Consider the following 12,433-nt stretch of genomic DNA (forward strand, 5'->3'; position numbering starts at 1 on the left):
ATGTTCTTTTTGGAGAGCAGTAGCTTTCTCCTTGCAACCTTGCCATGCACACCATTGTTGTTCAGTGTTCTCCTGATGGTGGACTCATGAACATTAGCCAATGTGAGAGAGGCCTTCAGTTGCTTAGAAGTTACCTTGGGGTCCTTTGTAACCTCACCGACTATTACACGCCTTGCTCTTGGAGTGATCTTTGTTGGCCGACCACTCCTGGGGAGGGTAACAATGGTCTTGAATTTCCTCCATTTGTACACAATGTAGGTGCAATTTGTAATTAAGTGATCAATCTCATTAAATCAGTCTCATTAAATCATTAGATCAATCTCACTAAATCAGTCTCATTAAATCAGCCTCATTAAATAATACCTTTAATTTTGGTGCTTAATAATAAATTATCAAACAGCTAAATTATGGTATATTCCAAATTATTATGGTCACTACCAATGCAACAATAATGTACCACTTACCAGGCTACAGCCAATGGCACTCATACACCTTGGAATTCTTTGAGATTGTGTGACTTCAAAAATATCGGTACAACAACAGACACAGTTTAACAGAATAATTTAATTTATTATACAATGATGTACATTCAATAAAGTCAGCAGATATATACATATAAGCAAGCATAAACGGTGTGTGTGTGTGTGTGTGTGTGTGTGTGTGTGTGTGTGTGTGTGAGAGAGATGTGTGAGTGATTGGAATCTTATCTGAGGTGTGTGTGTGTGTGTGTGTGTGTGTGTGTGTGTGTGTTATCTGAGGTGTGGGGGTCACCACGTGGGATTTGAGGAGAACAAAGGGGGGGGTGTCACCACGTGGGGTTTGAGAACAAAGGATTAGCTCAGATTTGCTAATTCACTAGCTTATAACATTCCTAAATCCACTGAAACCTTGATGAGGTCAAAATATGTGCAATAAGGAGATCAAGGATGTTAGTAAGGATAGAAGAGAGCATGCACAACTTATCTTTTAAAACAACTGGGAGAACGAAGAACAATGTAGAACACAAAACCAGTGTGCACAATTAAACAATTCCTGAGTTTAAATTCACAATACTTCATAAAGCTAATTCCTAAGACTAGTTTCTGCCCAAAAATGCCAGCCTTACTTCAGTATCTTGCTTCCAGTGCAAGATTATAGAGGTGTTCCGAGACTTTTGGAGTCTACAGGAGCACGTGAGTCGCTTCCGTGAAAGCAGAGGATTTCTTGGTCCGAACGCTTCGTAGTTTGTGGAGAAGTCGTCTCTGATCAAACAATGTGCACAGCGCTTTTAGTTAGAAGGAATACGGTCGCTTCTAACTTTTAATTAAACTGCTTGGGCGGCAGTCTTGTAACGTTACTGATAATAGACAAACAAACCGGCTGTAGCTCAACCGAAAGAGAGAGATAGCACGATTTAAGTAGTTCTACCGTGGCCAATGGTAAACAAAAACCGCGCTGAATCGTTTTTCTCGGGGGAAGACGTCTTTATCTTGGATGCTCAGCGGAGCGGATCTCTTTGTGTCCGTGTGATGCTCACACGGTGCCAGAAGAGAAGGAACGGAAGTTTGCTCAGTTACTTATGGCTTCATGGAGGATGTGACGTAGGTGATCCCGCCCAGGCGTGACGTAGGTCAACACGGAACTTGGTTGATGGGATCTGTAGTTCTTAGAGAGACGGGCTGTTGTAGTTCTTAGACCGTAAGTGGCGACTGTACCTACAACAATCTGTCTGACTGTGGATTGGTGGAGTCCAAACTCTTTAGAGATGGTTTTGTAGCCTTTTCCAGCCTGATGAGCATCAACAATGCTTTTTCTGAGGTCCTCAGAAATCTCCTTTGGTCGTGCCATGATACACTTCCACAAACGTGTTGTGAAGGTCAGACTTTGATAGATCCCTGTTTTTTAAATAAAACAGGGTGCCCACTCACACCTGATTTGTCATCCCAATGATTGAAAACACCTGACTCTAATTTCACCTTCAAATTAACTGCTAATCCTAGAGGTTCACATACTTTTGCCACTCACAGATATATAATATTGGATCATTTTCCTCAATAAATAAATGACCAAGTATAATATTTTTTGTCTCAATTGTTTAACTGGGTTCTCTTTATCTACTTTAGGACTTGTGTGAAAATCTGATGATGTTTTAGGTCATATTTATGCAGAAATATAGAACATTCTAAAGGGTTCACAAACTTTCAAGCACCACTGTAAGCTCAGAATGAGGGAAAATGTGATTTCAATGGCTTTGATCAAATGTAAATGCAAAAGTCACAGGAGAAACAGTTCTATAATACCTGCAGATTTGGATGGTGGCGGTGGCTTCTTTGGCTTCTGTCGAGAAACAGAGACAGTACTGTATTTTACAGTGATGCATCTGACTCATTTCACTACCAGAATCCTTATACTGCTTATTGAGGTATCAAATAAAAACATTTAAATAAGTGCAGGTCATCATTCAATCAGGTTCCTCCGTCTGAGCCATTTCTATAGAATGTGATTGTGGGGGCATGTTTCAATCCCATGTTGCAAACATTTAATAACAGTCTGTATTTGTTATGATGACTTTTACACAACAACATAATTGTTACTTGAATTTAAATGTTTCTGTCCAAGCCGATACAAACCACACCCATTGCTAATTTTTTCAGAGCACAAAATTTCAGCAATTTTCTTTTTTCTTTGACACCATGATGTGTCCAATGTGAAAAATGTATAGAAACTTAAATAAATGTTTTATTTTTCTTACTGCTGTGGAAAAGAACAGACCAAAACTACATTTTTATTGTGCATTATATGAAAGAAACCTTTGAATTTTTTTTTAAATTTCCTATTAGAGGGGCAGCACGGTGGTGTAGTGGTTAGCGCTGTCGCCTCACAGCAAGAAGGCCCGGGTTTGAGCCCCGTGGCTGGCGAGGGCCTTTCTGTGCGGAGTTTGCATGTTCTCCCCGTGTCCGCGTGGGTTTCCTCCGGGTGCTCCGGTTTCCCCCACAGTCCAAAGACATGCAGGTTAGGTTAACTGGTGACTCTAAATTGACCGTAGGTGTGAATGTGAGTGTGAATGGTTGTCTGTATCTACGTGTCAGCCCTGTGATGACCTGGTGACTTGTCCAGGGTGTACCCCGCCTTTCGCCCGTAGTCAGCTGGGATAGGCTCCAGCTTGCCTGCGACCCTGTAGAACAGGATAAAGCGGCTAGAGATAATGAGATGAATAAGATTTCCTATTAGTTTTGCTATTCTGAGTTGAAGAAAATGAAGCAGCAAAATTTATATAAGTTTAGTTTTATTTTTTCGCTAGTATAGAAAATGAAAATACAAATGAAATTACTGTAATATAGCTTTTTGCTCTGACATTCTTCATATGTCCACATTTTCTACTCGTATAATTAGCAAGAAGCTTCAAGGCAAAAGCAATAAAACAAACAAAAAGCATTCAATTGTCTTACGTGTTAATTTTAATACTTTATTCATACATGCATCACTTCATATTGTTTGTTCAGAAAATGCATGTCACGCCATTTTCAAAAGGATAAGTGCATGGTGAAAAACCGACATGCTCTCCAGTACAGATACACCCGGAGGTCTGTTCTTCGTATGGAGATTACTCGGTTAGCATGATTGGATTGGTCACAATTTGACACGATCTGTTCTTCTAAGCTGTTGTCGGACCCGTTACCAAGACGACTCGGAGCTGCTCAGGAGCAGGCTTATTCAGTGTAAAGAAGATTAAATAAAGCATGATGTGCATGTTATATTTCTACATTTATGTGCAATTACCAAATCAAGGTCATGCAAAATGGTTTAAAGCCAAAGTGTCCATGACGTGAACAAGCAGCTGAGTTTCGGTCTCTGCTACTTCTAGATATTTTCAATTTTTAAAAGCGTTATTATATACCACCTAAAATATACAGTAACTAAAGGAGAGCTACAAATAGCCACACCACATGCGTTAGCCAATCACCGACTAGTGAATCATCACTCAAGCATCCCTAGCAAAACAATTCTCTCAAACAACTCAATTGAGCTATTCAGATACAAGCAAGGAACCAAGCTAGCCTGTTTGAAATGATCACATTAGGAAACCTTATTATGCAACATATAAAGAATGACAGCAAGTCATCAGAGGCATTTATTCAAGGGTTTAAAAAGTTTCTCTGGGCCTTTTGAGGCTGATTAGAACTTAACCTTGCACCAAGGGACGAATAATGCCATGACTGCTCCAAGAGACTAGAGAAATACTGCTTCACTCCAGTGACAAATATGAATGGAAATTTATGGTAATGTTCGCATTTTGGTTAAGCTTGATGCTGGGTAACACAGTCGACTGGTTTCAGCTCATGTCAAATGGACCATCACAGTTTCACAGGCCAAGCATGATGTTAAGAAGTTAAGGAAAGTGGTGTTATATATTCCACTCAATATGAGACACAAGTCTCCTTACCTCTTCTGGTTCTTGTTTTTGAGTCTGCTTAAACGAGCCTCTGGATACGAGTGTCTAAAAACATTAAAGAGAAGATATTTGTTCAAAATATTCTGATATAATGGATACCATAAAAAGACAAGACATGAATAAAAGTACAATAGAGATCTTGCATGTGACGTCACAGCCGATCCAGATTGTAACAGACGCCATCTTGTCGGTCAAACGCCATATTTCCGCCTTCTACTTCTACCTTTTCTTCTGGAAAACCCTACTATATACAATTCTACTACAACGGCTGTGGCTACAAGCTCTCCCTACCTGTGCACGTTTTTTATGTTTTTTGTGTGTATTTTTGCGTGTTGTTCGTCTGTACCGGACTTCAATATCCACTACAACCGTATGGACTTATTGGACATTGGTTTCCAGCAGAAAATGACGGTTTGTAGTGATTTCCATCGCATACACAACATTCCGGACGAGATAGCAAGACCAGCGGGGTCTCCGTGGATTGTTATCGGGTCTGGCAGGCGAAGGAGGCGGTGTCGGGAGCGGAAGCAAAAGCGAGGCTGCAGGCAGAGCCGGCCTGTTGACTAAGCTCAGAAAACAGCCACTCAAATCTCCACTGCCAAGCCTCTACCTCTCCAACGCCAGATCCATGGTAAACAAGACGGACAATTTGGAATTACAGCTGGAATTACCTTATTCTATTATCGGCTGGTCAGTGCTATACTAGATACTACTGATATATCTAGTATCAGTACTAGTAATACTTAAGTGACTTACCCGTCCAATGAGGATTGTTATTTTCTTGTTTACAAGATGCCACATCTGAGGGCGGCTGACAAATCCTGAATTTCTGTAAAGATAACTGTCCAGAGATTTATAAGCATGCAGTGCTTCACCACTGAACAGCGAGGGAAAGTTAATGAGGTAATTATACACGTCTGGGTATTCCACCTCTGGCAGTTCAATATCCACTGACACGGTCGTGAAAACTACGTCCGGTAAGCGATAAGGGTCACTAATCTGTAGGTCGTTTATTTTAGACATATGTGACCCCTCACCGGATCCAGGGACACATGTCGGCCGAAACGAATCCGAGATAATCGCAAAAGAAGCATTTTTTTTTTTCAAAATTTGTGATTTTTGTTTTTTTCCATCATGTACAAGTTGAGATCTTGAAGAATGCAATCAGTATTTCAGATAATAGATTGTTTTGTTGGAAAAGCATACATTTTTTGTTGCAAATTGTCTCGTTTTTGTCAGGACTGTAGCCTGCTGGGGGGTGTGGGTAAATTACCATATGGGCCATTCACATGATGATTTAAGTCTTTTGTTTTTTTTTCCGCGAATCAGCTGTATGATCCGAGCTGAGCGCATGGCTACTTAACTGCATACAGGCGTGTGATTTCACTATGGAATGAGTTACTAAACAGAGCGCAGAGGAGCTGAAAACCGCGAAGCAAACAGACACTCGGTATTTACATCAGAGATAACCATTTCTAGCAAAAAAAAAAAAACAAACGCAACCTCGTTTTCCAGATTGAATGGAATACTTGAATGATCGGATGATACACGGACCGTTCTAGGATTACATTCCATCGGAGGCATTGGTGTGTGCAAGGCGCCGTTTCTCTTTCTGATGGGGTAAGTTTATTAATCTAAGTCTGTGTGGTTATTTTTGCATGTAACAGAGAGTGTTGTGGTTTGGTTAAGCCTAGGTCACAACCAGACGTACGATTTTTTGGCCGTGTGATTTTTGGCGTTTCCCAAATCGCTGCAGTTTTTTTTTTTGTTCATGGAGAAAGACGCGCGTTGGCCGTAAGTTTGTCTTGCAACCTGAAAAAAACGTAAGCACCCGTAGAGTTTGTTTGACATGACAAAGAACCTCTGCGGCCGGTCTGCGGCTCGAAAATCAACACGTCACACGCGCGCTCTCGTGCTTTTCACACGCGCGCTCTCGTGCGTTTCTTGCGTTTTTTGCATGTAGACCGGCTGTAGGAGCACATACGGCCGGTTGTGACCGAGGCTTTACATGAAACTAGTGTTGTTTTAGTTGTGTCATCATCGTGCTATCTATCTTTCTTACGGTGTGAGTAATTTTTCAACCACAAAACGTTAAAGTATACTTTAGGACTTATTTTTGTACTTCATAATTGTGTTGGGCATACTTTGCATGGAAGGAAAATTGACGTGGTGATCTTTGTTTACATGAAAGTAGCATCGTGCTAGCTAGTAGGGGGTAGGGCTTTCCTTAATGTCATGCAAATGAGCACCATTATGTGCCCGCCCTGCACCCAGAGTAGCTGAGATGGAAAACTTTGAGGGCGATTTTCTCCCTTTTCTGTTTTAAGAAGTATACACTTTCAAAAGGCCACACATTCTTCAAATACTGTCAGATCTCCACATGGAAGGCATCATTGGAAAGCTTAGAAACTGTACTTTCTGAATCTGTCAATAACTCAAAATGCCCCCGGGCAGACATGTGTCCCTGGATTCTGTGATCTGCCACATATATCTAATTATCTGTTCATTAGAAAAATGAGCCGTGTAGTCCATTGGTTGAAATTGATCCATTTTGTATACGAGTGCAGCAGTATTCAGCTGTGTTTTTTACCGACAAGATGGTGGCTGTTTACATTCCGGTCACGTGACTGCAAGATCTCTATACGTGGACTAGTTACTAGCTAGCTAGTAACTTTCACAGACAGACCCAAGGTCACTTTGCCAAGCAATCAAAGGAACTTTTAAACATAAAATGAATAGGATCTGAAATAAGAGTTTGTGTATGAAGCTAACAGTTCATGGTGAACCTCATTAACCTGTGTGGGAAAGGAAACTTTTTTTTAATTTACCTCAACGTTACTGAGCTCAGAGTGATATAGGAATTTCTTGGTCTGTGTCAGTAATCTAGCAGCACAGCAGGTACCTTTTCAAGTATCTTTATGACAAATGGAAGGTTGGAAACTTTACCTCTTTTTCTGACTCGGAAATGAGCACCACAAAGTTGTCAGGAAACACCCCCTCTCTGCCATTCAGCTCTCCTCTCCACCAACCCGGCTCCCCTGTATCCTAAAACACACAGCACACACTATAACAACAGACCTCAGTTTAATCAATCAGTTCTTCTCAGTAGGACTGGATCAACTGTTAATTATCTGGAACTGTGTCAATGCTATATTACAGCATACAGAAACAAAAACACTGATTAAATTATTAAACCATCCATTTCTGGGAGGAGTTTTATTTAGTCATTCTTTGAACTCAGTCTCTCATACTAGACACTCGGGTTCTTGTAATATTGGTTTGATATTAAAAGTGTAGTAAAAATATGACTTGCACAATAAATCAAAGTCCAGACCTCAACCCTGTTGAGATGTGCTGTGGTGAGATCTTAAGAAAGCTGTGCATAAACAAATGCCCTCAAACATCAATGGACTGAAGCAAGTTTGTAAAGAAGACTGGGCCAAAAGTTCTCCAAACAATGTGAGAGACTGTTTTCTATAGGGGTTTAACATTCACTTCAAGTTTTTGTTCCTAAACATGGTTCTGTACGTTACTGAATTATAGGGTGTACTTATTCCCCCCCAACCTGGTTTCTGAATGCTGGTTTACTTGAGTTGAGTAAATGAAGCGCCACCCTGCTAGACTTGGCCGACATGTGGTGTTTACAAATCACAACATGTTTTTGATCATTGATATTCAGACCGGCAGCACGGTGGTGTAGTGGTTAGCGCTGTCGCCTCACAGCAAGAAGGTCCGGGTTTGAGTCCCGTGGCCGGCGAGGGCCTTTCTGTGTGGAGTTTGCATGTTCTCCCCGTGTCTGCCTGGGTTTCCTCCGGGTGCTCCGGTTTCCCCCACAGTCCAAAGACATGCAGGTTAGGTTAACTGGTGACTCTAAATTGACCGTAGGTGTGAATGTGAGTGTGAATGGTTGTCTGTGTCTATGTGTCAGCCCTGTGATGACCTGGCGACTTGTCCAGGGTGTACCCCGCCTTTCACCCGTAGTCAGCTGGGATAGGCTCCAGCTTGCCTGCGACCCTGTAGAACAGGATAAAGCGGCTACAGATAATGAGATGAGAGATATTCTGCCCGAGTACCTTACAACAATTTTGTGACCATATGCTAAAAAATTGTTTGCAAAAGAATGTTCTGCACATTATGCAAATTAGGTAAAAATCTATTTGGGCAGAGCAAAATGGTTAAAATGATAAACTAATATGCAATTATGATTTGTTCTTCACAAACCATTTAAGCGGAAGAAGACGACCATTAATGAAAATAAGAGGGCTGGCAGACTAATAATTAAAAAAAAAAATTTTTTTTTTTTATATAATCCAGTATCAACTGGGGGATAAAAATTAAGCACAAGTTTTAAGAACTCCGTCAACTGGTCAGGCTCACCTTGCTGAGGAGATGAACAATGTCACCTTCCTTAATGTCTAGCTCATCTTGGTTCGTAGCTTCATAACTAAAAGTGGCCTTACAGTATTCCTTTACTGTGAACAGAAACAAAAATCACATGAACACCACACAGAACACATAACTGTACTTAACAGTCTGTAAGGACATCATTAGTATTATTACTATTTACTGCACATTATGTGGTTTGGAAAGCAGCCCCATCTAAACGTGAGAGATTAATCTGCACAGTTCTATGCACCTTGAAAACCAAATATACTGATCTAATCATCAACTCGAGACTCTTTCAGGACACAATGTCAGAAAAATAGTTTTTCAAATGACCGAATTCTGGTGAATATTTGATCCTTACATTCTCTTAACAAATAAATGCTGCAGTTAAGGAATTCAATCCCACATTATGTCAAAATAGTATTTTATATATTAGGAAAGAATATCGCATCATTACAATGCATAGTAAACAGGGCTGTATTGGAGGCTAAATGCATGTAAACGGAATTTATACACCTTCAACATTTCTGAAATAGCATGTAAGCACCTTAAAATAGAGCTTACACAACTTTAAAATTTGCTGGCATTAGAGTTTGTTGTTTTATCAGCACAAGCTGTAGTAGATTCAAAATTACACTGCATTATCAGCATTTACAGTATCTACACTGTGTGGCCAATCATATCGTCTCTTAGCTAGAGAGTATGCAAGTGACATATGTGGAAGTCCCTCTAAAATGGGAAAGCGCTGTCGTGCTATTGACTGTATGAATAGATTTGACAAAAACGGTTGACTAGCGTTACGTCTTACAAACAACAAGATATATGGTGATTTCTCCTCCTGACGAAGCCAGCAAAATATCTCGACCACTAAATGAGTGGGGAACAAGGAAAGGAAAAAACAAACAAACAAACAAACAAACAAACCCACTAGATTATTACGATGCATTATTGTGTTTGTTTGGTAGCCTAGTAAACTAGACCCACCCGCCTAGCGGCCAAAAATATTTTTGCCTACAAGTGGGTCTAGCCTCGCACCACATCAACAAAACACCCCGGGCATCAAATCGTGCCCGCCAGTCACAACGCAAGGTTTTTGTTTGGATTCTTTGGGCGGGCTTTTGCAGGAGTGACGACAAGGCTGCGCGACGCTGGAGAAAGCACAACAGGAAAGATGGCTACGGCTAGTGAACAGCGCGCGTTTGACTCCGCTTTGGAATCAGTTTTAGAAGAATTAGACTTGGAGTTTTCGTTGAAACATGAGCAGGAAGAGGCTCTCCGCTCATTCCTTTTCAAGAAGGACGTTTTCGCTGTTTTGCCGACCGGCTATGGCAAAAGTCTGATCTACCAGCTGGCTCCGCTCGTAGCCAAAAGGATGGGGCTAGTTTGTGCAGTACGAAGAATTAATAAACAGCTTTGAAACATTACTTTTTGATTGTTTCTTATTTTCCTGTTATTTTAAATTTAAGGGAAATTATTTCACCAAACACCACTAAATAAAAACTCTCAAACAGTTTAAGCAAACCCTTGAAAAAAAAAAAAGTGTATGTTAAGTATGTGGTACAGACTCCAAACTTGTGGTCATTATCTCCAAACTTCTTAATATCTAGAACCTGTTTATTAATTAATACGCATTTTGAAAAATTATTTATTTCAAGGTCTCCCCCACTGCTTTCTGTCGCTCTGACTATGTCACAGTCACTGTTCCGCTGATTGGTCAGAGCGTTGGCCTATACGCACAGAGACGGTTTGAAAGACAGCGGGTTGTTCCTCCCACACCCTTCGGAAATGTCTACGAGTGAGGCCAGACTAAATATTCACATTTAGTCTGGCTTGCCAGGCTATTTGTTTGGGTTTTTTGGTCTGTCAAATTGGTTTATATCGAACATGCTTTGATAGGCCTACACCACCAACTAAAACACATTTTTATTTATATTAAATGCTGCAACTTATAAATGAATTCAATCCAAAACCATGAACACATTAGTCTAAGTTGCAGTATGGGCAATGGCCAGATGCTCACCTTTACCTTTGCTGTCTCCATCTTTCTCCATTTTGTGAGCATCTACCGTGTTTAAAGGCTTATGGGCTGACGGTAATGATGGGATGGGCTGAAATAAAACATGAACAATTATTTATTGCTTGAGAATGGTAAATGAGCTGAATGTTTCTCTCTCTCTCTCTCTCTTCTTAGAATTGTCAATTCTAAGCTACGATCCCAGTCATTAAATGCAGACCCACTTTAATGAGACAAAACCTCACACCGCTAGTTGTCTGTCTGATGCATACATAAAAACAAACTAAAAACTAGAAGTGCAACAGAAATCCAACACATAAAAAGTGGTTCATGATCAAATGTCTGCAAAGCAAAAGGAACGACACATGGGACTTGAGCAAACACTGGCAGAGTTTCTTTAAAAGCACAGACAGTTATAATTACTGCTCCATGATGCAGCACTCACGTGCTGAGATGCAAGCAACACTCTGCATAGAAGCAAAGGAAGACGTGGAGGAACAGCAGTTTCATTCAGACAAGACTAAACTGTTCGATCTTAATCATATCATCACCTGTTATTGGCACAGACTTTATTCTGATCAGAGTTGGTTCACCTTCTGCTGTAATAATAAGCGCCACTCTTCTGGGAAGGCTTTCCACTAGATTTTGGGGTGTCGTTATGGGGATTTGTGTTCATTCAGCCACAAGAGCATTAGTGAGATCAGGCACTGATGCTGGGTGAGGAGGCTCCAGTTCTAGTTCATCTCAAAGGTGTTCAGTGGGGTTGAGTTCAGTCAGGGCTCTGTGCAGGACACTTGAGGGTCATTCCGTGCCAACTCACCTAAATTTCAGGAACTCCCCCACATCACCGTCTCAGATTTTACTCAAAAAATTCTCTAATCAAGAATCATATGTTTGTACCACACATGCAAAATATTAGCCCCCAATTATGTTGTAGTTTTGGAACTACAGGCCTTTGAAATATTGATGTCAAAACACCACATGTCGAAAATGGCTCTTTCCCCAACTTCAGAGACCCATAACTTTTTATTGCAGCTATCTAGAAAGTTGTGTGTGCAGATTCTTACTGAATGATACCCACTCTTTTCAAATCTGTTGCCAGAAAGCCTCTGAAGGACATACTTTTTGCGTAATAGGAAGCCAAAAATGGCATTTTGGCCAAAATCGCTTAAAATTCATTAAAACTCAAAGGGGCCTAGTAGAAATATGAAACTAGTTAGATTTTTTTCCTCATTACATAGTAATTGTAGGGTTGTTATCTGTTCACAGAAACATATTTTGCGATGAAAATTATATTCCTGAATTTTTAAAATTTTTTTTAACATCTTACGTCCTTTCCGAGGGGGCTAAAATAGGGCATTTTTGCCATCTTATTTGTTAATGTGGCTAGGGGTTTAGGATCTTCTAGTTTTTTGTGAAGATGCTCTCATATAAGATGTAACTACTCCCTGATTTTTTTTTAACAAACACCCCTTGCTTCATACTTTAATAATTTTTTTTTGTACATGGACAGTTTCATCATTTTTCACTTTTTTCCACATTCAGAACTCTGTAACTCTAAATTGGAAAATTCCTACTAGCAGCTATTTCAGATTTGCATA

General features: G+C 40.3%; 1 protein-coding gene across 2 annotated transcripts in view; it reads right to left on the bottom strand.

The window, feature by feature from the left end:
• cd2ap (CD2-associated protein) overlaps positions 1 to 12,433 on the bottom strand; it is a 118,411-nt gene that overhangs the window by 40,735 nt on the left and 65,243 nt on the right. Inside the window, exons 7-11 of one of the 2 annotated variants that reach the window (XM_060917367.1) lie at positions 10,845 to 10,926; positions 8,810 to 8,904; positions 7,379 to 7,477; positions 4,424 to 4,477; positions 2,280 to 2,316 (exon numbers count right to left, since the gene is read on the bottom strand). In XM_060917367.1, coding sequence (XP_060773350.1) covers positions 2,280 to 2,316; positions 4,424 to 4,477; positions 7,379 to 7,477; positions 8,810 to 8,904; positions 10,845 to 10,926 — 367 coding nt within the window. Of the gene's footprint in view, positions 1 to 2,279; positions 2,317 to 4,423; positions 4,478 to 7,378; positions 7,478 to 8,809; positions 8,905 to 10,838; positions 10,927 to 12,433 lie in introns of both variants that reach the window. The other variant, XM_060917366.1, reaches the window with a different exon arrangement.

The sequence above is a fragment of the Neoarius graeffei genome, chromosome 3 (genome assembly GCF_027579695.1).
Source record: "Neoarius graeffei isolate fNeoGra1 chromosome 3, fNeoGra1.pri, whole genome shotgun sequence".
Classification (NCBI taxonomy): domain Eukaryota; kingdom Metazoa; phylum Chordata; class Actinopteri; order Siluriformes; family Ariidae; genus Neoarius; species Neoarius graeffei.